Here is a 26,275-nt window from a genome sequence, read left to right as displayed (position 1 = left end):
CCGGCTCATGCTCTCGAACTTGGTAGAGATCGGAAATTATTTTTTAAATTTCCTCATCTCGCTGCTGCTCTGCGAGAATCCAATTACTCGATAAATCAGCTACATTCACCCGGTTTTGTTCCACCTTGTCAATTTTTAATTTTTAGGAGCTAATGGTAGCAAGTTCCGTGAAAAGAAATCAGCATGCGCCATTTGCTTACCGATTCTGTATTTAACGAACGACTGTAAATAGATCCACCACCAATGAACTCGCGGCGTCAAGTCGATTTTATTGCGTGATAACTTTAGCGAGTTACAGTCTGTTAGAACTGTAAACTTCCTACCCTGTAGGTATTGCCTAAAATGTCTTACCGAATTGACGACGGCGAGCGTTTCTAATTCATATGAGTGGTATCTCGACTCAGCCGGCGTCGTACGTTTGCTAAAATAAGCCACTGGCCGACGCTTGTCTGCTACAATTTGAAATAATATTGCTCCGTAGCCATCTGCACTGGCGTCCGTATGAAGTTCTGCCGGGTGCTTTAGGTCAAAAATCATAAGTACTGGTTCATTAGTCAATATGTCAATTACCTTTTGTCGTACTTCCTCGCATTTGGGCGTCCATTCGAATAGGCACTTACCTGAGGTGAGCTTATAGATCGGACCCATGAGGCGCGAAAAGTTTGGCACGAACTGGCGAAAGTAAGAAGCCAAACCTACAAATTGTCTCACCTGCGTAATAGTTTGGGGCGAAGGTAATGACGACAGAGCTTCTATTTTACGCTTATTAGGCTTAACCTCACCTGCTTCTACACCTCATACCCTAAGAATTCTACTCGCGTCTTCAGGAAAGAACATTTTTTAAGGTTCAGCGAGAACCCAGCTTTTGAGAGCTTATCGAGCACAACATGCAGCCTCTCTATCCCTTGGGAAATTGAGTCTGATACAAGTAAAATATCATCGACGTATACTACCACGTATTATTTAGCGATGTCACCGTGAGCATTAATGGTTGCGCGCTGGAAAACAGAGATTGCGTTACGGAGACCAAAGGGCATTGTCAAACTCATACTGTCCGTCAGGAGTGATGAAGGTGGTGCGTTCAATTGATTCAGCCTGAACAGGAATTAAATGGAAACCACTTACGCAATCTAGTTTTGTAAAGAAATTGGCACCGTGTAGCCTTAAAATCTAATCCGAAATCAATGGGAGTGGATAACGATCTGGTACTGTGTTCATTTTCAACTCCCTGTAGTCTATACACATCCGGTCAGACCCGTCAGACTTTTTCACTAAAAGGGCAGGGCTAGCAAAAGGCGAATCACTAGGCTGAATTATTTTGGCTTGCAATCATTCATTTACCCCGCATAATTTGACGTTCATCCGGAGATAACCTGTAAGGTCGTCTCTGTACTGTTCGACTGGGGTCTATCAGCCTAATCGCTAACTCTCCAGTATTCACGCGGGTAGTTGGAAAACCGTTAATGAAATATTCGGAATATAGTTCTAAAATATTAACGAGCTCGCTTAGCCTGTCGGTTGAAATATCAGTGTCAAGACGGTCAAAATTATTGGAAGGCATACAAACTTCCGTCGCGTTACACGCGTTTACATTTTTATCTCTCGCCAAAGTAAGTTTCGTTGCAGTCATGCTAACACAAAACCCATTATTTAAAATTTCACGGCCAATCATAATGTCACTACGTAAATAAGCATCTGGCAAGACGTGAAATAAAATTTCAGTCGCGAGGTTATTAATTTCTACCTGACTTAATATTTGCAAAGTACTGTGTACATTTTTATTTCCAATACCAACTAATGAAATCAAATTATTAATTCGTTTGCCTCTTAATTAACACCCAACAGTCTCTTTCACTAATGAGCACTCAGCTCCTGAGTCAAAGTCAAATTTAAAACACTCACCAAAGTGATTTAGCACTCCAGATGGGGACTTTACCTCGCAAAGGTCAACACGTTTCTCCACCGGGGTTGTGACACTGGGTCCGCTGGCTGTGCAGCGGCTGGCGATGTGGCCCTGGTTTCCGCACTTATAGCAGACTACAGAGCTACCATTGAGTTCCCGGCGTTGATCAGCACTCGTAGAAGTTGGCACAGGAGTTGGTCTCCTTGCTTCGGTCTTCCTCGTCCGGCACTCCGCTTGTTTGTGCCCGATCTTACCGCACGCATGGCACTTGATCAGCGACTGCGATGAAAACTTTGGGCGTTTATTGTTTTTATCGTCTGTCCGGGTATCCATAGGAGCTTTCCGCTTCAAGTAGGAAAAAGCCTGTAGTTCTTTTTGCAGCTGGTGACGCGATGTAATTTCCGTTGTGAAAGCAAGTCGCTGTAGGCGAGTATCAAATTGTGCCAGCTGAGCGACGACCATCGATACCGCAATTTGCTCAATGCTCACGTTTTTCCATCGGGTAAGTAATAACGTAACAAGACGACTGGCGTAGGCGGCATAGGTCTCATTTTCTTGTGGCTTGTCGTTATTCAAATTAATCAGGGTAGCCGCAGAGGTTTCCACGTTGACGAATCTAGCCGTAAATAATTCTTTAAATTGGGCCCAAGTCATACCTGGATAGGTTATCTGTGCTAACCACGTTGATGCCGAACCTTTTAACGCCTTGCTGATCATCACAATAAGCTGGCCGCCATTAAGTACATTCCCGTCCAAGCACAAGTCGGCGGTTGCGCACCACAATCGCGCATCACAATCGTGCCTATCGGGGTTGAATTCCGGTAAGACTATATTGTTATTGTTACTCGGTGTCTTCAAAGTTTGTATTAATTCCTTCATCTGCTGGGTTTGGGTTTCAAAGAGTAACCGCCACTGAGTTTCATTGTTTTCGGTGTGAATCTCCTTTGCACGATGCGATACCACTTCTGATGTAGGATCGGGCGGATTTTGACTTGATCCGTCCGACATCGTGTGGGCAATTTTCAGGTATCGTGCAATAAGAACACTTTCGCTCACACTTTGACTCGCTTTATTCGAACACTGAATTTAACTTCTTACACTGAATTTAACTAATATCGCAATAGCAAACTTTTAAAATAATAATCACTAAGAGAAACGTAGGACAGTTCCGTGACGACGTCTTTCTGCCTTGCGTCCCAACTAATTAATGATCCCAATCTAGTCAGTAGACCCCGTCACGACTCTGTCGAAGCGCGCCAAAACTGTTGATGCATGCTAGCCGCTAGCTGGCGCGTTTGCGTCTCATTTAGTGTCCGTACTCATTTCCGGCTGCGACATATATTATTTAGCTATTATTTCCACTTGTGCGTCAGTGCTGTGAGAGTCGATAAAGCTGTGGGTGAAGATTTTTTATCCTTCCCCCGGGGATATATAATAGTCCCCTGTCCATGCTAGCCGTACTGGTGGTATAATATAATGATGCAGTCTAATACGGTAGCGAGCTAACCTGTTAGGGGGTATAGCACTCAAACTCCGAATCGGTTTATACGCGACATCACACTGGAACACTAAAACGCTTAGCAGAACGTCTTTGTTGGTAGGGCTAACTAGCGAAAGGCTCCCACCAGACCAGCCCAGAGAAAATTCGGAAATAATAATTTCGCAAATCTTCCCTGCCGGAAATCAAACCCGGGAACTTAAACATTAAACACAGTGCACAACGCTGCACCTGGAATATATGAATATACTACTTTTAAGATTTAGCCAGCGTTTGCAATGTTAGCGCACTAAATCTTAAAAGTGACCAATTTTTTTTAATTTCTTGGCCTTTCTCTTCTATAATGTGCATGTACGATATATTAACCTTCCTCTTGAATAACTCTATATATAATTTATTGTATGCTACCTATGTAAAGAAGAAGGAGATATACGATGTTTTTCTAAGCAAAGTTGCCATTCAGCGAAATAGTGGCTCTTAAATTATTTGTTTTAATCCACCGGAGATTCTTAAACTTCACTCATAAAAGGACAAAAATAACTAATCTTATATTTATGACATATAAATATAATATAATATTGACATATAACAATGACAATGTTTACTAAAACGATTATTTAAATATTTTTTTTGGAAATAATAATATTTTGTTACTGTATTTGTTTTGTTATTGTGTACTTGTTACGTAGGAGGATAGCCATAGTATGCTTAGCAACAGCATCTTTTCATCCTACACCCTGCTGCGACTTTAAATATACTTAGTTACTTATAATTTTGAATGACTTGTTAATGTTTTTATGTTATAGTAATATGTTATAGTATATATATATATATATATATTTATATTTATTTATATCTTATTTTATTTATCTCTTTTAATAATTTATTATATTAGTTATTAGTAGTATGTACTTAAGTGTGTAAATTTATGTATTGTTTATTTTAATTGCGATTTCCCGTCTCTCATGTTTTGTTGTGTACTATCGGTAAGGTTACCTGGCAGAGATCACTTTTAGTGATAAGGTCGCCTTTTGCTTTTAATTTTTTTTTTAACTATATTTGTAATTTCTCCTTTATTACGCAATAAAGATGTTTAAATAAATAAATAAATAAATATGTTATAGTTGGTTTATGTGATATAAAAATACGGCATTACTTTGTTTCCCTTGAAAAGCTAATAAATAAATAGTCTTAATTAAATTGATGACATTGATTGGACATGACATTGTAAAATCAAGTATACTCATGGCATGACCGTGTCATTTCAATATATTAAATTTCGCAAGCGTAGAATATGGAGGAATGATATATTATAATAAGACCCTATGAAAGCTCATGTTCAGCGAATGAATTTTATTGCATTTCATTTCAATTTTATATTGTTGTACGCCAGAAATGGTTAGACGCATGTCTAATGTATTCACAACAAATAAAATAAATAAGTTTTAATCACTGAAGTTATAAGACATAAATAAATAAATAAACAAACTACGACAATACACACATCACCATCTAGCCCCAAAGTAAGCGTAGCTTGTGTTATGGGTACTAAGATAGCTGATGAATATTTTATTATGAATATAATACACATAAATACTTATAATATACCGATAAACACCCAGACACTGAAAAACATTCATGTTCATCACACAAACATTTTCCAGTTGTGGGAATCGGACCCACGACCTTGGACTCAGAAAGCAGGGTCGCTGCCCACTACGCCACTCGGCCGTCTACATAATCTTCATAGTAAACCGCTCGATCGATAACAATGCTAATACAAGACGTAACTATATAAAGCAGAGTACATACCAGACTAATCATCAAATAATCCTCTCAATCACACTAGTTCGGTTATATCTAATTAGCTAACACGAAATCTTGTTAACACATATGTGTATGTCATTGCGCTTTCAATCAATTTGATGTTGAATGTCTTTACTGTAGTAGGTACAATTGTGTTGTTGATAGGTTCTTGGATAGGTATTATATTTTTTTAATTCTCTACAATTTTAACCTATTACCGGCCCACTACTGGGTACGTAGTCCACCACGCTGGCCCAGTGCGGATTGGTGGGCTATCTCACCTGGTGGTAAGTCTAATAAGTTAATAAACAGACACCTTTTCATTTTAGGTATAACCGACAGTAGTTTGCGTAGAGCATCTATGGAGTCAGATGAAACACAGACACACGTAATGCTCCGATGTAGAGGAGTAGCAGAGCGACGCACAGCATACCTTGACTCTTCAGCATCGCTCCCTGAAGCACTTGGCGACCTGGGCAGCCTGCTATGCTTCTGGAGTGAGCTTGGCTGGCTGAAGTCACCCAGCGGGGAGCCGTACCAGTTTCACTACAATAACGGAAGATCCCGGCCGACCACATACGGAGACAAGCCCCGGGAAAGAAGAGAGAAGTCTAATAAGTTAGAAGCCTAAATTATTAGGTTAGGTAGGCGAATGCAATTCTATGGTTCCTTCTTAATACTAAAACGGTGATGGCCCAGTTAGTACGACTTTGACCTCATTTTCGGAATTATGTACGTTTTTCCAGCAATTAAAATACCACTTGCTTCAACGGTGAAGAAAAACATCGTAAAGAAATCGGCATACCTGAGAGTTTTACATAATGTTCTCAAAAGGAGTGTGGAGTCCGCCAATCCGCACTGAGACAGCCTGGTAGACTACGGCCTTAGCCCCTTCTCGTTGTGGGAGGCGGCCCGGGCTTTGTAGTGGGCCGGTAATGGGTTGCTTGATATGACGAATACTAACCAACACGTTCCTCAAATGCGCTCGGTCGGATGGTTTATTACTATTGTAACATGTTAAAATAACAAAGCCCTGTCTCCAAAACAGACGGGTTGATATAGTCAGTTTTTTTCGATTTCTGAGATTCAGATTATCAAAAATTGATACGAGGACCTCATAATCTGTATTCCAACAAGCACGCCATGCTATGGAACTTTCTCCCCTTTCAGATTAGGCGCGCGCAGTCACTACCGATTTTCAAGAGACTTCTTAAAAAACATTTTATGCCACCCTAATTAGTCATTATATTATAAGTTTATAATTTATATGATATAATAATTGATATATTATATATATATATTTTTTTTTAATTCATTTTATAACTGTTTCTTGTGTACAACGTAACCCTAAAGTCTAATTGTTGGGTTGCCTGGCAAAGATCGCTTTTTAGCGATAAGGCCGCCCATTGTAACTATGTTTTATTTAGTGTTGTTTTTGTTTATAATTTCATTTCTGTTAGGTTTACAATAAAGTGTATTTTCATTTCATTTCATTTCACGCCACTCGAATAACAAGGTAGTTGCGTAAATCCTTACTCCTATTTTGCCCGGCAGGTTAAGCCTCCAGATGAAAACATAATCACTGTACAAGATTGATCAACGTGTGACATAATCCTATCGATAATTAAGTGATGACACACACGTGTCGTGTCACCCCTTTAGCCAACAACTGTTGTGGTAGGTACATATATTATGTTGATTTATTGTCCGCTGTAAATCAGAGTGATATTGGAAACACAATGCTTGATATTCAATCATATACATTTTCTATTTTCTATTTAACCTACTGTGTTTTTTCTAGTCTAATAAGAAAATTTATGAAGCTTAAAAGAAGGCTCAGAGTCACTGAGAGAGTTGTAGTAGAGAGAGTTGTAGAGAGAGCAATGTTGAAAGTACTCGTACCTCTACGTGATCAAATCAGAAATGAGGAGATCCGTAGAAGAACCAGAGTTGAGAACGCAAAGCTGAAGTGGAAATGGGCGGGGGACATAGCTCGCAGAACCGATGTATGTATGTGGCAGCCCCGCACAGGTAAACGCAGCGTTGGTCAGCCGACAATAATTAAAAATAAGTCATCCGTTCTACACTATACTGTCAACAACACAATACAAAATGTATGCGAGCCCAAATTGCGCTAAACTGATGCAGATATGTTCTCGAATTACAAAGATATGGCCATCTCAATCGTCTTAGTTGTTTTTCACGATAAATGTAACATTAAAACAAACAAACGCACATTATATCCTATCCTAAACGCATAAAATGTCTTCGTTTTGGGGCGGGTAAAAAATGTCTACTGAAAAATCATTGTTCCCACTGACGTTGACAAAGAGTCTCTTGGTTACGAAGCTGCTGTGACGACACGACCCGGTTTCCGTGTCGTGTTGAGATTACAAAAGCATTTCCATTTATATCTTTGAAATGAAATTTTACTTAAAACAATCGTACTCATTTTCTTGTGTCAAAGTTGCTTTTTTATGTCCAAAGTACTTAATAACAAATAGTTCAAAAAAACTAAAAACACGCTCCGTATAAAAAAAACCAAACTAATTTATACCCGTTAGTTTAGTTTATTTACAAAAGAATTTAAAACTAATATAATTCCTGCCTTCTATCGACTTAAGATGAAAATCATATAAATTTATATTGGAATAATCTTATCAAATTAGTGTATTGTCATCGGTACTGGAGATATCTACACAGTTTGAACGAAATCAGACCCTTCAAAGGGTCTGATTTGAGTCAAAATTGAGTCCCAAGGTTACAATCATACAGATGAATCTAATATAAATCGTGTAAAAATACGTACAAGATAATGTTAGAAACCAGACCAGAATCCAACCAACGGAAAAGTCCTAAAATTCTAAGAATTAAATTATTTAGAATTTTCAGTAAGAAAAAAATAAGTAAATTTTCCACGTATTAATTATTTAATAAATAAAAATGCAAAACCTCCCCTAATTAGAACTAAAACGGCTCCATTTAAGATCATATCACAAATGTTGATATCTACAAACAATTTAAGAACTTAATCTAAATCCAATTTCTTGAATGATCCCATTAAATAGTCTTCGTTGTATTTTTCTCCGATTCGCTTTTCTTCATTTGAGATTTGCTGGCAGCACTTTATTAAATAATCCTTTGAAAGCGGCTTTTGGATCTCTGTTTTATACAACTCTGCAAGATAAAGTGATTTTAATTTCCTTTACTTATTTACCTAAAAGCTGACCCACTCGAGCTATCACTCGAGTTGCACCACTATAACAAGCAACATTGTGATGTTTTTTTACGCTTGAATTAAGGACACTACGCTTATTCCAGAGTCAAGAAACATCACATTTTATTTTTCATCACATTTTTATCATATACTCAAAATTCAAAATTCAAAATTCATTTATTTCAAGTAGGCCTAATATAAGCACTTTTGAAACGTCAAGTCTGTCTGTTTGTAGTGATTCTACCACCGGTTCGGAAGGCAGATTCTACCGAGAAGAAGCCGGCAAGAAACTCAGCAGTTGCTCTTTTCCAACATCAACAATTTACATTTTGCATTTTAACATTCATTTTTCTATCTTGTGAGAGCTGGAAGCGGAGCCGGATGCTTCCAAGCAACCTTATCATTAAAAAAATCATTAATTGTATAGTAACCTCGCTGTAATAAATGTGTTTTAACAAATTCTTTAAACTTGTGCATTGGCAGGTCCAAAATCACCTTAGGAATCATATTATAAAAGCGTATACTCAATCCCACAAATGATCCCTGTACCTTACGCAGACGACATGCAGATGACACTAATTTATGACCATTTCTTGTAAGTCGACTGTTTATGTCCACTTTTTGTTTATAAAGACTACTATGTTGTCTTACAAATACTATATTGTTATAAATATATTGTGAAGCTACAGTAAGTATGCCGTACTGATAATTGAACGCTTCGATCAAAGACTTATTCACAATTTGTTCCTTACGGAATGAATTTTCAAAAACAGTACGAATTCTTAAATGAGCACTGCGCACAATTAAAGTCATAGCTGCAGAATCTTTTTGTGTCCAAAATCTTGGGTGGCGATGACTTCTTTTAATTTGTAGTAGATAGTTCCCTATAACCAATTTTGGGCGCTGCAAATTTAATTATTCGGTCCCGTGTTCGATTTCCAGCAGGAATGCATTTTATATGGTCTGGTCTAGTGGGAGGCTTTAGCCGTGGCTAGTTAACACCCTACCGGCAAAGACGTGTCACTAATCGATAAAGTGTGAGTGTGTGAAACCAGAACACATGATATGACAATCCCTAACCAGTTAGCCGGCTACCATCTTAGACTGCATCATCACTTACCGCCAGTTGCGATAAAAAAAAAAAGAAGAAACCTACACAATTATTCGAGTTTTTAGTCAAACTACGGAGGCCACTTTTATTCATTTTAACAATTCAATATTATTGAAGCAATACCTTTAAACTCATCCAAAGAGGGCTGATCACCGCCAAAATCTTTGGGCAGATACTGCTTTGGAATTACCTTCTGAAGTTCTTCTATGCTTTCGTGAAACCTTATGCGTTCCATTATTTTTGACTTGACGAATGGTTTAAACAGATTTACTAAATGCTGGCTTAACGATGAGGCATTCACTATATGAATGTCATACAGCTTAATGCCTGTTCCATCCTTAAAAAAACAAATATTATTATTATTACTAGTAGTATATACCATCATTAACCCCCATTAACGGCCCACTACAGGTCACGGGTCACCTCTCAGAATGAGAAGGGTTTAGGCCGTAGTCTACCACTCTGGCCAAGTAAGGATTGGATGACTATATTTTGAGCTTCTAGAAAACATCCCCACGGCGTAACCCAACTACGCAAATTATGGCATTTTAGTGGCATATGTTTAACAGAATGTAAAATCTGTAAATATATTCACGAATGTATTTACAGATATCTGAAATACCTATCCCTATTCCTACTAATATTATAAATGTAAATCTAAGTTTTTTTGTTACGCTTTCACGCAAAAACTGCTAAACCGATCATCACGAAACTTTGTACATATATTTCTGAACGTATTAGAAGTAATACAGGGTGCTTTTTATCCCGAAATTAAAATCAGTTCTCTCGGGAGAAGGGACGAAAGTGTTTGACGATTTTACACCAGGCTTAGCTATCCTAAAAAGTGCTGCCACATTTATGAGGCACATGTCTTTCGAAAAACAAAAACAAAAGCGGACGAAGTAAGTACAACTAGTACTGTAATAATTCTGATAGGTAAAATGAGACAAATAATCCAGGCATATCAGGTATATGAAATACTATAGCGCTTCTGTTAACATGCCAAAAAAGCGTTCGAAGCAAATAACTTTTTCAACCGCCCGGGCGTGTTGATGAGTGAGTCCCAAGAAATTAAAGTTTAAGGATATTCTATAATGTGGTCTGGTGCGAGACTTTGGCCACAAGCGTGTGGACCACGAGCAAGTTGTAGCCCTGGTAAACACAACAAGTAAAGACAAGTTGTACTATCTTGCTCTATGTGTATATCTCTGTTACTACTTTTTCCTTTGGTGTACTATAAAAGTGTTTTCATTCATTCATTCATTCATTCATGTCTTCTGTTTTATTCCCGTCTATCTTATGGTGTTGAGTGGCATTAGATAGGTCCTTCAGAAATATTGATAGTGTATAAGACCAATTTTTGATCATAGAATCCACTTACGCAATGCTTTGTTTTAAAAAAGTTTATAGATATTTATTACTTATGTAGTAATTTACATTTTAATTTATTATCATTAGCCATGAATTCGAAGGTTATTCAATCCGTACTTGTTATAAATGCGAAAGTGTTTATTTGTTTGTTTGTAAATGAAGGATACTTCCTTTACGCCCTAACTAAGCAACTAATCAACTTCATTCAAACTTCTTATTTTTTTGGTTATATTTATGGTCACTTGCTAAACAAAAATTTTAAATAATAAAAAACGTCGGACGTCTTTGTCGGACGTCTGTATGACTATCCTTTATACTGTGGTATAACTAATTATCTGAGTTCAACGTCACTTTACCTACTGTGTTTAATTAAGATTAATCATATGTTCTTTGCATTGTGGGTAGGTACGTACTCCTTTACCTTAAATGCCTATTTTAACGTGATAAAAAGTTAATGGCCAAAAAAAAAAAATTGTTTTGTGTGTACATAACTTTTTGTGCGAATCAACTTTAAATTAGTTTTATAATTTGCCTTGTTTTTTTTATTTTTTATAAAAAAGCAATTAAATTTACACAAAATGTTTATGAAATTTGCTTAAACAATTCATCAAGGGAATGTAAGTTTATTTGTTATAAGGAGCAAAGCTCAAAAATACAGTTCGGTTAAAAAGTAACTTTTGGCATTTAAAAGCGTAAACCTAACAAAAAGTTAAAGGGTATCATATTGTAGCCCTTAGAATTCGAGCAAAGAAGTATAGAGCAGGCGGACGAGTCGATGCTGTGGATCAGGGAATATTGTGTAGAAATTTGGGTAACTACTATACCTGAAGAATTCGTGCGAACTTCTGTGCCAGCGTCAGATTGATTCGTAATACATGTCCGATAGAAGCATTTAACAAATCCAGTATCCAAATATCTCCTAGCATGTAGTCATATTTTAACCTTAATTCCCCAAGCTGCAACAAAATAATATACCTTTATGTGGAAAACTAAATTTAATAATTAATAAAAAGACGAAATCAAAAAGGAAGAAAGAAATTCCACGGAACAGAAAAAAGTGCTTTAAGTTTTCTAAAGAGGCAAAACAATGTTTTTTTTTCACCCAAAATATCAACTAGTTTTACTTTAAGCATGTTTCACATTTTAACTTATCAATAACTATTCAGCAATCAAGTACCGCGAGTTTTATGCTGTAGAATCAGATAGTTACTAATCTAAATTAAATCTTACTTTCAATACTAATGGTATTCGGATAGTGCCATCTGAAATCATACACCCAATATCAACATTGGATCCTCAGAAACTAACAAATTGCCGTTAGCTGCTTCAAATCGCGTTTTTTTTTCCAGAAAATATTATAATAATCATCTAAATATCAAATTTTATCCAAATCATTACAGCCGTTTCCGAGATACCCGATAACATATTATAACAAACAATTAATATTCTGTACATATAGATACTCCATAATATCCATTACCTCTCCTGACAATGGTTTAGGGTTTATGCCGTAGTCTACCACGGTAATATTACCATATCATATCAAAAGATCACGTCTACAGCTGGACGTAGATTTTCAGATTTCCAAATTCCTACCTATCTAACTATGTTAACACCGATCTCTCTCTTTACTCATCATCATCTTAGAAATACGATCAAAATTGAATGCAACTATGGAATCCAAATACATACGAATTGGGTTATGTAGACTGTAGTATTTTCAAGTTTTAAACTCTAAAATGGACTTAATGTTACTCGTTTCAGAGTCGCAAATCTTGGACTTTTGATTTTTGTTTTACAAACGTTCTGTCAAAAGCCCGACTAAAGATTTGTAGGCCAATTTGAACTGTAGCGCAATCCAAATAAGATTCTTTAACACCGACGTTCAAGTATTTCTATACTTGAAAACAACTCCTCGATTGCAAGCGAGCAAATATCGTACTAAGGCAGTATCGTACAGAACAAGGGTCTCTTTCCAGAACGAGAAGGGTGTTTGGGACATAGTTCAACACGCTGGTAATGTGCGGATTGATTGACTTCACTGGCCTTTGATATTAATAATATGGAGAACTCTCAGGCATGCCGGTTTTCTCCCGATTTTTTTTCCTTGCTAGCAAGTGATATCGAATTGCTTAAAACGCAAAAAGTTAAAGGTGCCACCGAAGCCCTAACCATTAGGCTATTAATACATAGATTGATTGAGTGTCTTGAATAAGAGAAATATAGAATAAAAAAACAGTGCTTACCAAAATAGTAATTTTGAATACTATATCGCTGTGGAAATTCCCAGGGTCCGCATCGGTTACTTTAAACACTGAAATCCTTTTTCCATTAAACAATTTTAGCATAGCAGCTTGGCTACTAAAAAAGAAACATAGAGTGATAAAGTTTATCATTAAAAATAACGCTAATACAGCTTTATTATTTCACAATCATTTGTACGTTATGCAAAGGCAGTCTTATTGCTAAACAACTTTCTTCCGGGCAACCCTTGGGAAAAAGAATACAAGTAAAGGCTAGCTAGTGGACATACTCACCACTACGACTACGAGTCAGTTGTAGGAATAATTTTAAATTAATAGCACTTACTAAAATAGCCAAGGATCGTAATCGGGATTTGACAGTTCCTTTATTCTCGTTTGCACCAGTTCGGGTGCACAGGATCTATATCTGTAAAAATTGTTAATTTTCTTCTTACACTTTTCACGGGAACATCTTGTTGCAACTAGCATCCTTTCAACGTAATCACGATCTAATTGAAAAAGAAAAATAGCAATGTTTCAATGGCTTCGCTGTCTTCATAAAAGAAGGGGGTGTCGTTTTGTTTATTTATTCAATTTTGATGACCCCCTTGCTTCAGAATTATAATCAGGGACGCCAAGATGGATATGTCACATAAAAGTGTTACTTTAAATTTTTGCTTTAAGCGATGGTCGGTTTCTTGTTATTGTGAACACGTGATCATTTAATACCCAACATCAATAAATAATAGCATCAATAGGTGGCACTAATCAATTTAATATGGAGAGATTCTGAAAGTTCCCTATCGCACTCGGATTTCATTCATCTTCATCCAGTTCTTTACCAACGTTATCCCCTAGTTCACCGCACCGATTCGGTTGTCTCTTGTGACACCACTTATTCAACAATGCTTGTACCCTAGGAGCTATTGTTCAACAAGGGACATGATACTGTCACTTTAGCTTTAGTTCAGCTTTTCAATCCTAGGGAAATGCGCATAAATTAGACTGCCCCAAAGTTTTCCTGGATATTATCCTTATGGTTACCTCACATTGTCTTTTGACTCTGAAAAGTGATCACAAACTATGGGCCTCATAAGAAGAGTCTACGCTTCGAGTATCTCTACGTAATCCGTAGATAAATCAGAGTTACCAACAAAGCTCAAAAGGTCGCGAAGCTAAATGGCAATGGACAGGGCACATAGCTTTGAGAACTGATGGACGTTGATGACTCAAGGTGCTAGAATGGTGACCTCGCGCCGATAAACGTAGCGTTGGTAAGGTGAGGTAGACGGATGACATCAAGCGAGTCCCAGGGAGCCGGCCGACCTAGTTCGACCCAAGCAGCACATTTGTGGTAATTCGAACTCCCGACAAAATACCTTTGTCTAGCAGTAGACACCCATTGGTTGACATGACGATGATTATGATACCGTATATAATCCATTTAACGTGTAAAATTATCAAAATTATAATGCTTACCTATAAATGCATCAGCTAAATGAGGTTCCTTGTAAAACCAATCCAATATTGAATCAATGTCTTCTTGGAGAATGTTATCCTTGATTCCCACTTCCTTACGTATCGCGAGTTTTTCTTCTTCCGTACATGGATATAACGGATGAGATCCAAAAGGCATTTGCAAATTCATTTGGGTTATCGTTCTGATCAACTGCAAGTTAAAAGGTTTAACATATTCGACAAACATTTTTTGATGATGTGGAATAATTCATACTACCTTTAAAACTTAACTCGTTTCAATGGACCAAAATAGTGTTGTATTTTAGACTATAAGTACGTATGGCGTTTACGTAGTACGTAGGCGTGTTGTGATAGGCGATGATATTCCACATACATACTATAAGGTAGGCTATCTCTTTGCTCCGCCAATTACACTATTTAGATAATTGGAAACTTATATTAAAACATAATGTTTTAATCTAAAGTATGAACTTTTTTAAGTTGGATAATTCGAATTTTATATATATAATCAGCTATGAAATTGTATAATGCATATTACCTGGCAAAATATTTTGCTATTGAAATTGAAATCTCGTTTCTTCTTACTGAAATAAATATGAATTAAATAGGTACTTATGTTGCACTTCACTTTTTGAATAATAATAATTATTTATAATTTTTGTATGTTGAGTTGTATACAACACTATGCTATTTTCACCGTTAAAAGTGACTTATGAATATTTTTTTGATTTTTTTCTTTAATACGTCAGTAATATCAGTCTCACGGCTGTCACAACTGAATATCAGCGATGTTTTGATTGCGAATTCTTATGCTTTTATGATACAACAAAAAATATACGTTCTGTTTGACCTTCTACAATGTAGAAGTAATATTAATCATTTAAAATATCCAAGGCAATGCGCAAACGTAGACACTCTTTGTTATAAACACGAGACACCATACTGGAAACCAAATTCACAGTGTCACCTAACTTAACTTTGTAATCGTAAAAAAATTGATAAAAAAATAGTAAATCTGTTTGATTTTTATGGAGTGTCAAACTTCTGGATTTCCATAAATAAAATTACAGTTTTACACCATCGTGATTGTAAGGTTACCTACATTATAAAACGAACAATAATCCTACTGAAACAAAAAATCGTCAGATAATAAAGGACGCCCTACATACCAGCCCTCATGTGTGCCCTTATAGATACATCCACTACAACTTAGAGAATTACAACATTACACAGGGCAGACGAGTAATTACAAATTGACTGATTGTACTCAGTCACCGTATATCGCGTAGGTCACAAAAAATATCTCCGTTTGTGCAGCGCTTTATGGTAAATATGACAATTTAAATTCTCATGCTCGTTCTGCTCGATACTCATGGGAATAATGACCAATAAAACCTCAGAGCAAACTGATTGTTCATCCCAGGCCTAATAGAAGCGAAGGAAAAATTTTAAGGAAAATTACTGAACTTATTTGCTGCTTTTTAGGGATCCTTACCCAAAGGGTAAAACGAGACCGCTGTTCATCCGTCTGTCTATCCGTCTGTCTGTCTGTCACCAGGCTGTACCGTAATAGTTAGGCAGATGAAATTTTCACAGATGATGAATTTCTGTTGCATAAATAAGCTCCGCTTAATTTAGCCGATATAATTTTTTTTATTTTTTTTGAAAGTGTTTTTATCAGATCAAAAGTTATCAGATCTTCATTAAAATTGTCAAATTGTAATGAAGATCTGATAACTTGTCGGAGATAAAGGACATAATTCTTCACAGATAACAACAAGTCGCAAGGCATGTGGGACAATGTGGGACCGACATAAAATAAAAATTAAAAAACTTTCGTATTATAGTTTGTATTATTCAACTAGTTAAGCTCATTTACTTCATACCCATATTGATGATATTGTTTGAAATAATGTAATTCGCCATCTTTTGGTGGCTCGTAGATTTTAAACATATCGTAGTGTATAGTATACTACTAGTCAAGCTACTACTACATTATAATATCAACCCAATATTATTACCCAAAATTTATTTTAAAACATGGTTATCAAAAACTAACTAAATTTATTTAAAACAAATATTGTGGAAGTTGTGAAAGAATATGTAATCTGCCATTTGTGGCGACCGCTATCTTGGACCGATTTTCATCAAACACTAAGAAAACTCCAGACTACTCCACCGTTCAAAAAATAGTTTTTTTGAACGGTGGAGTAGTCGTTCAATAAAAACTAAATCAAAATCGTTTCATCCTTTCCAGAAATACGTTGCCAAAGACAAACACACATACACACACAAAAACAAACTTATAACACCTCGTCGTTTTTGCGGCGGGGGCTAAAAACCAGAATAATCATTATGGTAGTTTTGGCCACGCAGTATACCGTAACAAAAACTTCAATCCAGAGGTAGTGTTATGCAAACCAAGAAGCTGTATTCTTAATTTAAAAGTAACGTTGTCATTGAAGTATGTCAAACAGTTCGTGAAATACAAACATAAAAGAAACGAAAGCGGGCAGTTAGATTCTGCCTTTGACATCCAGCTTAAAATCTCGCACCTCCGCAGTCCCGTTGTGACCACTATTCATGCAACTGAGTCGAAATATCGACAAACCCCATAATGTTTGTCGGCCGATTGGCGCAGTTTGTAGCGATCCTGCTTTCTGAGTCCAAGGCCGTGGGATCGATTCCCACAACTGGAAAATATTTGTGTGATGAACATGTAAGTTTTTCAGTGTCTGGGTGTGTCTCGTTATCTGTATATTATAATTATTTATGTATATTATTCATAAAAAAATATACATCAGTCATCTCAATACCCAACATTGAGATGAACAACACAAGCTCCGCTTACTTTGAGGCTAGATGGCGATGTGTGCATTGTTGTAATATATTTATTTATAAATGTTATCATGGTATTTATCCGTTGAATTATTTTTTTAAATGTTAATTAACCACGAAAATTTTAGTTTAAAGTCTTTAGAATAATTATTTTTAATCTCCCCTAATTGTTTTTACAATGGTACGGAACCCTTAGTGCGGGAGTCTGATTCAACTTTGCCCGCTTGTGCTAGTTGTTCCTAGCAGTAACCAACGTATATATAAAACGATTTTGTTTATTTCTGTAATCTGCTGAAAACGTATGTCAAGATATCTCAGTGGTTTATTTAAAATTCGACTACAAACTACAGAGGACTCAAGAATGCTCGAAATAGATCATAATATTATGTAACCTACTTTATTATTATTTTGTTCAAAATAAATTGCTATAATTATGTTTTATTTTTAGACGGCGTGCATTAGATTGAAGGCCGTAGGAGTGAGTTAGTTACTTACCAGAAAATAAAAATATTGCCATATTTGTTTAATTATGAAAATTATTAAAATAACTCGCTGTTGCCCGGGTCATAGATAGACAAAGCATCCTATGTCCGACCAGGCAATTCCTTGCGACTCACTTGATGTCGTTGAATTAATTGAATAATATGCACTTTACATAACATAATAATGTTTTTATTTTCTGTCTAAAAATAGAAAATTCTTTCATATAGTACTCATGATGTCATTGTTATATTCATATAAAAAACGCCCAGTGAGTATCATCACGTTCGTTCATCACATCAGCACGCACCTCTTCTTTTTCTAAGTTATGTGCGTTTTAAGCCATTAAAATATGACTTGTTTTAACGGTGAAGGAAAACATCGTGAAGAACCGTGCATACCCGAGAGTCGTCCATATTGTTCTCAAAGGTATGTGGAGTCCACCAATCCGCACAGGACAAGCGTGTTGGACTACGGCCTTAACCCCTTCTCATTGTGGGAGAAGACCAGTGCCCTGTAGTGGGCTGGTAATGGATGGATATGATGAAATATAAAAACACATGCATTTTTATAGTATTCACATTTTTTGCATAAATAAAACTTATCATATTATCTTTTATTGGAATTTATAGTTAGTAGTACTTTTACTAGATCTTTTTTGGTGCATTTATTTGCGTCTTTCATGAGTTTTCTGTATGCTTCAAGGTTGACTGGTCAACAATGCATATCATTTCGCGTTTTATACATTTTATTTTCGTGTGCAAAACAATACAAACCAACCCTTCATCCTCGTAAACCATTTGTCCACCTGACTTTTTTATCATTGTTATAATTATTCTTATATGTCCTTATAAAAGGTAGGTTACCTACTTTAATTTCAGAAAATGATACCTGAGTTGCTTAAAAATACTTAAGTTATTATTAGATCTGAAAAGTAGTGTGTTCTTTAATCTACGGTTAATTTTCTAAAAGAGCCAGGCATTCCCAAGTATTCTTCGTTAAATTTAAAGGCACTTCGTTTCGTCTCGTCCGCCACTAGCTTATTGCATATCCCGATTAGGTTCTGCGCTTCTTCCGTCTTAAGAATGCTCTGCCATTGTTCTGAAAGAAATTTATATTGTTGAAAGTACTTGTACTAATTTAAATTGACCTTCTAGGGACTGGCCAAATTATCTAAACAAAGTTTGTGTCATAATTTTACTCTATTCATCCTTATTCCGCATAACCCTAAGTAGCTTTAAGAAACACTGTAAAAGTAACTTATTGTCCTTGTTTTAAACCTTAAATTCGTCCTCGTTCGTTTGTTAACTAAAAGTCGGTGGCACAGAATTTTGCGACTTTTTAACCTGTTGTAATAAGAATCCATTTCCTATGAAGTATTAGTGTGTACGGCCAAAAGCCCAGCACGGTTAGCATGGGCAGGAGACAATAATCTTTCCGGGGAAAGGATAAAAATGTATCTTCTCCAACAGCTTTATCAACTTTCAAAGCGCTGGCGCACAAGTGGAAATAATATACAAATAATATATTTGTAATAGTTAACGGGGTAAAATTCTTCTATTCCATATTCCCGTGCTTTAGCAGATGGAAACGTTAATTATATCCGTTGTCAGGGGTTATAATCGGCGGATATAATGTTTGTCTCCTCTCTGTGCTAGCCCTGCTGTATTGGGTAATGGGTTGATATGATGAAACCACTTCGTCATCGTACTAATGGGTCATATTATGTTTAAGTACTTTTTGTATCACTGGTAACAACTATTAATTTGTCACGATAAATATGATTTTATCACTAATAAGTTTTACCTTCTAATTTTGAACAGCTAGGTAGATCACCACCATAGTCCTCTGGTAAAACATCTTTAGGTACTTCCTTATGCAATTCTTCATAAGAACTGTGAACCTGAAGTCTATTCGCAACCTTTTCCTTGAGCCCTTGTTTGATTAAGAATACAATTTTATCCACAAACGATGGTGCATTCAGGATATGAATACCACTTATTCTTATTCCGTAACCACCCTGAAATTAAAATAATATTAGTTTTTATTTTTTAATTCTAATTACTACTTTTTATGGTATATCTGAATTACTACACTGTAATAAGAGACACATTTTAAATTAAAATCTGTAAAAAATATAATATGCAGGTACTTATGGGAATGCATCCAGCTCGCCTTGAGTTATATCCCTACTAATATTATAAATGTCAATGTAAGTTTGTTTGTTATGCTTTCACGCAAAAACTACTTGACCGATCCTCATGAAACTTTGTACACATATTCTTGGAAGTGTTAGAAGTAATATAGGATACTTTTTATCCCGACATTAAGCTCGGTTCCCTTGGGAGAGAGGATGAGTGTTTGACTATTTTACACCATAACTCCGACAAATTAAAACCGCTTTAAATAATTATTTTTGGACTATAGAGGTTATAATATGTGTTTAATTTTGCCCAAACTGTGGTTGGAGATAGAGGACAGCACTCCTAAGCGGACAGTAGCAAACCACCCCTAATTTAAGGCTTAGCGATACTGAATACTTTCATTTTTTTTAGATCTAAGTACAACTAAATTTAATGCCACACCAAACAAAATCAAACGCAGACGAAATCGCGGGCAACAGCTAGTCAAATATATTTCCTTTATACCTCGACCAAAAAAGCGTAGGCGGTTGTTTCGGTGGCTTAACGCCAGATTATCTGCCATTTCTTAAACGAAGTCATATTGTTATTATTTCAAAGTCAAATATATATTTATTCAAGTAGGCACATAAATGGCACTTTTGATGCGTTCATTACATACAAAAACTGTACATCGTATTTCGTCACCATGATGATGATGATAATACCAAGAACATCTATCTCCCAAAGCGAACAAAATAATAATAAAATTACTTAGTCTAAGAAACGGCGGATAAACCGGCGTTAAGCCACCACAAATTGTTGTTATAATTTCGTCCGCTTTATGAGATGTTCTTGGAATTAAGGGATAGTTAAAAAATATATATATATCTTTTTTATTTTTTAAAGGTTTTTAAAATGACTTTTTGTTTTTTCTTTATGATTATTGTCGTCAGTCTTATTTTAATTTATACCACATGGTTATCCTGTCATATGAAACTTTCTAAGTCCGTTGGCTTAAGTAACGAAGTCCTATGCTTCATTATCATTAAAAGCCTATAACAGTTCACTGGTGGATTAAAGGCCTCTACCGATAGGAGCGTTTGCCCATAATCATTACGCGGGTTTGTAATCGTAGCAGATGGTAGTAGTAGAACAGGGGACGCTGCTGCCCGGTCTTCGTTATAATCTCCTAAGCTTATGTGACCATTATGGTCAGCTTTACAGATAAAAACCAAGACCGATTCGTTAACATGTCTCAGACACAAAAGTTAGACAATGTCTAAATTTGGACCAGAACAATATTATTACCAAGTACGTATTAGATAATGGCACCAATGACGCGCGCCCTCCGCATCGTCAATGTCATATCAGAGCAATGTGATTGGTATTGTTGCGCTCTGAGTGAATTCACAAGGATCGCAATGTGGGTTATTTATTATGGGAATAGATAATTAAGTAGCATAGGATATAGCATAAGGGTGCTAAGATTATTATTTAAAAAACATTAGGTTTAAGTATTCAGTAATGATAGTGTTAGAATAAGAATATAAATAAATAAATATTATGTAAGTACTTACTGTACACAATATTTCAGCTTTCTTCAGGAGAATCGGATTTAGTTTTGTAATAGCGCTCACACTATTAACATGTTGTAGGTCTAAGATGTGCCTTTCAGACATATTGTACTCGAAGTTCATTCTGTATTCTGCAATCTATTAAAATAACATATTAATAACAGACGTAACGCATAGAAGTTATCACTATTCATCGTCATCATCATGATCCTCGGCCTAATAAATATCATTAATAGCCTATATAAGTTCACTGCTGGACTAAAGGCCTCTCCCAAGGGGAAGGTTTGCCAATAATTACCTCGCAGGCTAGACGGATTCGTGATCGCAGTAGATGAGCAAAGGACATTGCTACTCGTTCTCTGTTATATTAACTTAGCCCCATTTATCTCTTATACTTATCTTCGGAGAGTTTTCATAGGAACTATTTAATTTGGTTCCATCTTCACCTTTCTACCATCGAACTGCGCTACGTAGAGGACGTCCCATGGACTTTTACAAAGCGTTTTGCATCCTCGTTCCCAATTAACATCGCAAAGATCTGGAATACCTGGCTTCCGTTTTCCCCGTTGCCTATAATATGGGTGCCTTCAAATCAAGAGTGGCAATAGGCATCTCCTAGGCAAGCACGCTCCATATTAGGATGCAACATGACTTATTATCGGGGGTGATGGCAGTCCAGCGCTTGTCTATAGATTAAAAAAAAACTATCTATGTTTGTCAGTATTTCTTGTACATAATCTATCTACCTTCTATATATATAAAAGAGAAAGTGGGTGGGTATGTTCCGTAAAGGCTTCGAAATGGCTGGACCGATTTCAATGAAACCTTTAGGGAATCTCCGGATTGAACTGGCGAGTAATCCTGTAAAGTTTGGTGACGATCGGAGCACTCATATTTTTGAACAGATACAGCTTTTATTTACTATGATGATATTCTATTGTTGGGTGTACATGGGTGTAGATAATGATCTTCACCCGCTCGAGAAGAGAATAGAAGAGAATGAATACGGAGAGGAATAAATGATTTGATAAATTATGAGACTTAAATTAAAAATTTAATGATGTAAGTTTATTGTTTAAATAAAATAAAGCAAAATCTAGCCCGGCGAAGCGGGCTGGGTACGTTAGTTAATAATAAAAATTAAAATAAAATACAAAAATTCGAAACTGACAGAATGAACCTGCAACGACTCTCAGGCAATGACATCCTGATCAAACAATCAAACACACTTTAGCGTTTATAATATTAGTAAAGATATCTCAATCGTTAAAGAGGCGTGGCGATGAATCATATACCTACTTTGATTTTTGTGTGCTTTGTATAGCCTTACAATATTTTTTGTGTCTGAAGATGTTACACACTCACCATAAAACAGTATCTCATGTGAGCTATTAAAGAAAATTTTTCCAAATTTCTTATCTGTGTCACTATGATTCTCGATTGATCTGTTGGGCTCAGTTTAGGTAAAATTACGAAATTTCTGAAATAAAAATCATAGTATTAGACGAAAATGTTTAATATTCATAACAATAATCTTATGTCTTTCTTAGTGCCCATAACACAAGCAACGCTAACTATGGGACTAGATGGTAGTGATGTGTGAACTGTCTTAGTAAATTTATAAAAAAAAAGAATATTTATATTTCAACTAGATTACATAACTAGTTAAAATATATATATTCATCTGGTAGGACTGAACAGTATCTATTTTGAATGAAATTAATAGATTTCTTTGTACAATGGTGTTTGCTCAAAATATACTTGTTTAGATCAACTGAAAAAGCAAAACGTTCAGTAAATTAAAATATTTGGCTGTTAACCGCGTTCTTCATCCACATTTATTACGGTTTTTTACAAATCCCGTGGGAACCGTTGGTTTTTCTGGGATAAAAAGTAGCATATGCTACTCTCCGACTCTATGCCAAAAATCAAGTCTATTGATTGTTTAATTAGGACGTGAAGGAAGGATAAACAATCAAACACATTTTAGCATTGATAATATTTGTAAGGATATCCCAATAGTTGTAATATATGAGTAAGAGTAAGAAGCAAAACCTTATCCAAATATAAAACCAATCCAACTCGTTCAAGCAGTTTCAGAGATACAAGAAATATATTTATTTTTTGACCAAAATTCAACCGTTTAAATATATAATATAGATTTGAAAGAGACATACACCGATTCCGAAATATCTTTAAACTCTTCAACAGATCTATTCAGACATATCTCAGGTAACATCCCTCTTGTTGTCAACAATTTGTCGATTCTCGTTTTGGTCATTTCCACAGATCCTCTTCCTAGTAGATGCAGCCTTTCTAACATGTTGCGATCTTAAAATATAATAAATAAATTAATTATATATGTATAATTTGAATAACCCCGGACACGAAACCATGCCTTTTAAATAGTGTAATAGTCAAGCATTTTCACTTGAGGTAATTGTGAAAAAATGTGTAATCCGCCGTTTTGTGTAAAATATAATAAAGCAATTATTTATATACCTATTTATAATTTAAATAACCCCCGACACAAAACCATAAGTTTTAAATAGTGTACAAGTCAAGCACTTTCACTTGAGGTAATTGTGAAAAAATGTGTAATCTGGTGGCGGCGGCTATCTTGGCCCGATTTTCATCAAAAATAGCTCAGAACACTCTCGATTAATACACAAAACGAACGAAAAAACAAAGTCAAAATCGGTGCAGGCTTTAAGGTAGATCCCAATAGCCTGAATCCGATGTAACACACGCACACGGTAACAAACACACACACATACACACTCACACACGCACATACAATACTTTGAATTTTAAGTTAAGTAAAATAGTAAAATTAACGTACGCTACATACGGCCCAGTGGCTATAGAACCCACATAGCTATAAATAACACCAGTTAAATGATTCGGCACAAATATTCTTAACCACGCCATTTCCAAAACCTTTATCGGGCTCCAAACAAACTGTTACTATGTCTTCTTTAACGAAAACGTACAGGACTATTATATGTATACTTGCTAATATTATAGTTTGAGTTCTTAACGTACGCAATTAATTATATAGCCTAAGGTTTGAAAGAGTTGAATGCACACCTTTCAATAAATAATCTTTAATCTTAGTGACAAAAAATGTCAATAAGATTAAAGATTATTATATATATATATATATATATATATTTTAAATACTAATAATTGAAGGACAAAACAGATGACCAACCTGTTGCTAAGTGGGAAACAATCGCAAAAAAAAAACGAAATTCAAAAATGTTTTATTCATGTAGACCTATCACAGGCACATGAAGCGTTCATACATAATAATTTGGTAGCATTAATGTTAGGTGACGCTTATACCTACATTCATTATCTTAAAACTAAAGCTTGGAGGGTTCTAAACGCGCCCTAGTCTAAGATCTCACAACAAACTTTACCAGGATACAGATGCCCTGCGATGTGTAGCTTTGTTAATAGTTTCCCTATATACAAAACTACACATCGCATGCAAAGAACACATCCTGCAACGTGCCATCCTGGGTCCATCAACCTGAGGCGAAACTGTGAAGACGCATGCGCACACAGCTTGGCGGCAAAAATAAGCATATCGATACTTCCCCAGACGAACTATGCCACATAAAGCTCTACTTCTTCTAAAATGAACATTACTCCTCAATTTTCTTAAAGGTCTTACCTAGGTATTTAAATGCTTCAGCCAAATGATCTTGTTTCTTGCCCCATTCTTCGATTGCGTCCAAATTCTTTTTAATTGTGTTTATATCTAAATTAAGATGCCGACGAACGATTTCCACTTCCTTTTTACTGATTTCAAGTAATGGGTGATACGGTAATGTCTCCATTATATCTGTAATCTGAAAATTACATATACATTGATACAATTTTTTTTTTTTAACAAGATGAAGATATACACTCAAGCGGGTTGGCATGAATCTCAATACAGTTGGGACATAGATTTTGAATATTAGGAATATTATGTTTGTATTACTCATTCGGGGAAAGTAGTATCTTGACGCTCGCTGTTGCGGTTGGAAAAGAACCGTTTGCCCATTTTAAAATTACGCGTGATTCAACTGTTATTTGAGTGCGTAAATTATTCTTGGCACACGCAAATTTAGATAAAATTGCTAAAATAAAAAAAAATAATAACAAAAAAAAACACAATCGACATATTAAAACTGAATTGAGGTTGACGCGTCTGACAGTTTAATTTAATAAATAAAATTGTAATTAAATTAAAATTAGTTTAAAAACTTTCCCCGCATGAGTAATACAAAATAGTATGTGCGACTAGTGCGACGTTGTCGATTGTTGACTCAAGCGAGTGACCGCACTCGCTTCTCTCGTGCGTTCAACTTCGCTTTCGTGGGCAATCGACAACTTGTCGCACTTGTTGCATAATATACTATTGCCCGCCAACGCTAGATTAGTGCGCAGTTTTGCCAATCAGAACAAACCGAGCGCAGTGAGTTTAAGTAGGGGTTCGATTCCCGGCAGGGGCAATTTGGGAATTTATAAACATTAGTATTTTTCTGATCTGGTCTGGGGGGAGGCTTTGACCTTGGCTAGTTACCACCCTACCGACAAATTAGTGCCGCTAAGCGCTTTAGTTTTCCGGTGCGATTT

At 35.9% G+C, this 26,275-nt stretch overlaps 2 protein-coding genes across 2 annotated transcripts; both read right to left on the bottom strand.

Annotated features, from left to right (window-relative positions):
- Window positions 1-8,198: 8,198 nt before the first annotated feature.
- LOC120628306 (alpha-tocopherol transfer protein-like) lies at window positions 8,199-14,807 on the bottom strand. Its single transcript, XM_039896614.1, has 6 exons — window positions 14,629-14,807; window positions 13,496-13,658; window positions 13,153-13,267; window positions 11,731-11,862; window positions 9,659-9,872; window positions 8,199-8,384 (listed from the first exon to the last, which is right to left on the bottom strand). Exons 1-6 carry the CDS (start codon window positions 14,795-14,797, stop codon window positions 8,236-8,238), a joined length of 942 nt encoding a protein of 313 aa, XP_039752548.1. The 5' UTR covers window positions 14,798-14,807; the 3' UTR covers window positions 8,199-8,235.
- A 3,951-nt stretch (window positions 14,808-18,758) lies between these two features.
- Window positions 18,759-25,491, bottom strand: LOC120628334 (alpha-tocopherol transfer protein-like). The gene is made up of 6 exons (XM_039896656.1): window positions 25,326-25,491; window positions 23,821-23,974; window positions 23,009-23,123; window positions 21,647-21,781; window positions 19,753-19,966; window positions 18,759-19,047 (listed from the first exon to the last, which is right to left on the bottom strand). Exons 1-6 carry the CDS (start codon window positions 25,489-25,491, stop codon window positions 18,893-18,895), a joined length of 939 nt encoding a protein of 312 aa, XP_039752590.1. The 3' UTR covers window positions 18,759-18,892.
- Between the last annotated feature and the right edge of the window lie 784 nt (window positions 25,492-26,275).

This window comes from Pararge aegeria, chromosome 12 (assembly GCF_905163445.1).
Source record: "Pararge aegeria chromosome 12, ilParAegt1.1, whole genome shotgun sequence".
In the NCBI taxonomy this organism is placed as follows: Eukaryota; Metazoa; Arthropoda; class Insecta; order Lepidoptera; family Nymphalidae; genus Pararge; species Pararge aegeria.
Note: the sequence above shows the minus strand (reverse complement) of the source record. Positions and strands in the feature narration are given on the sequence as shown.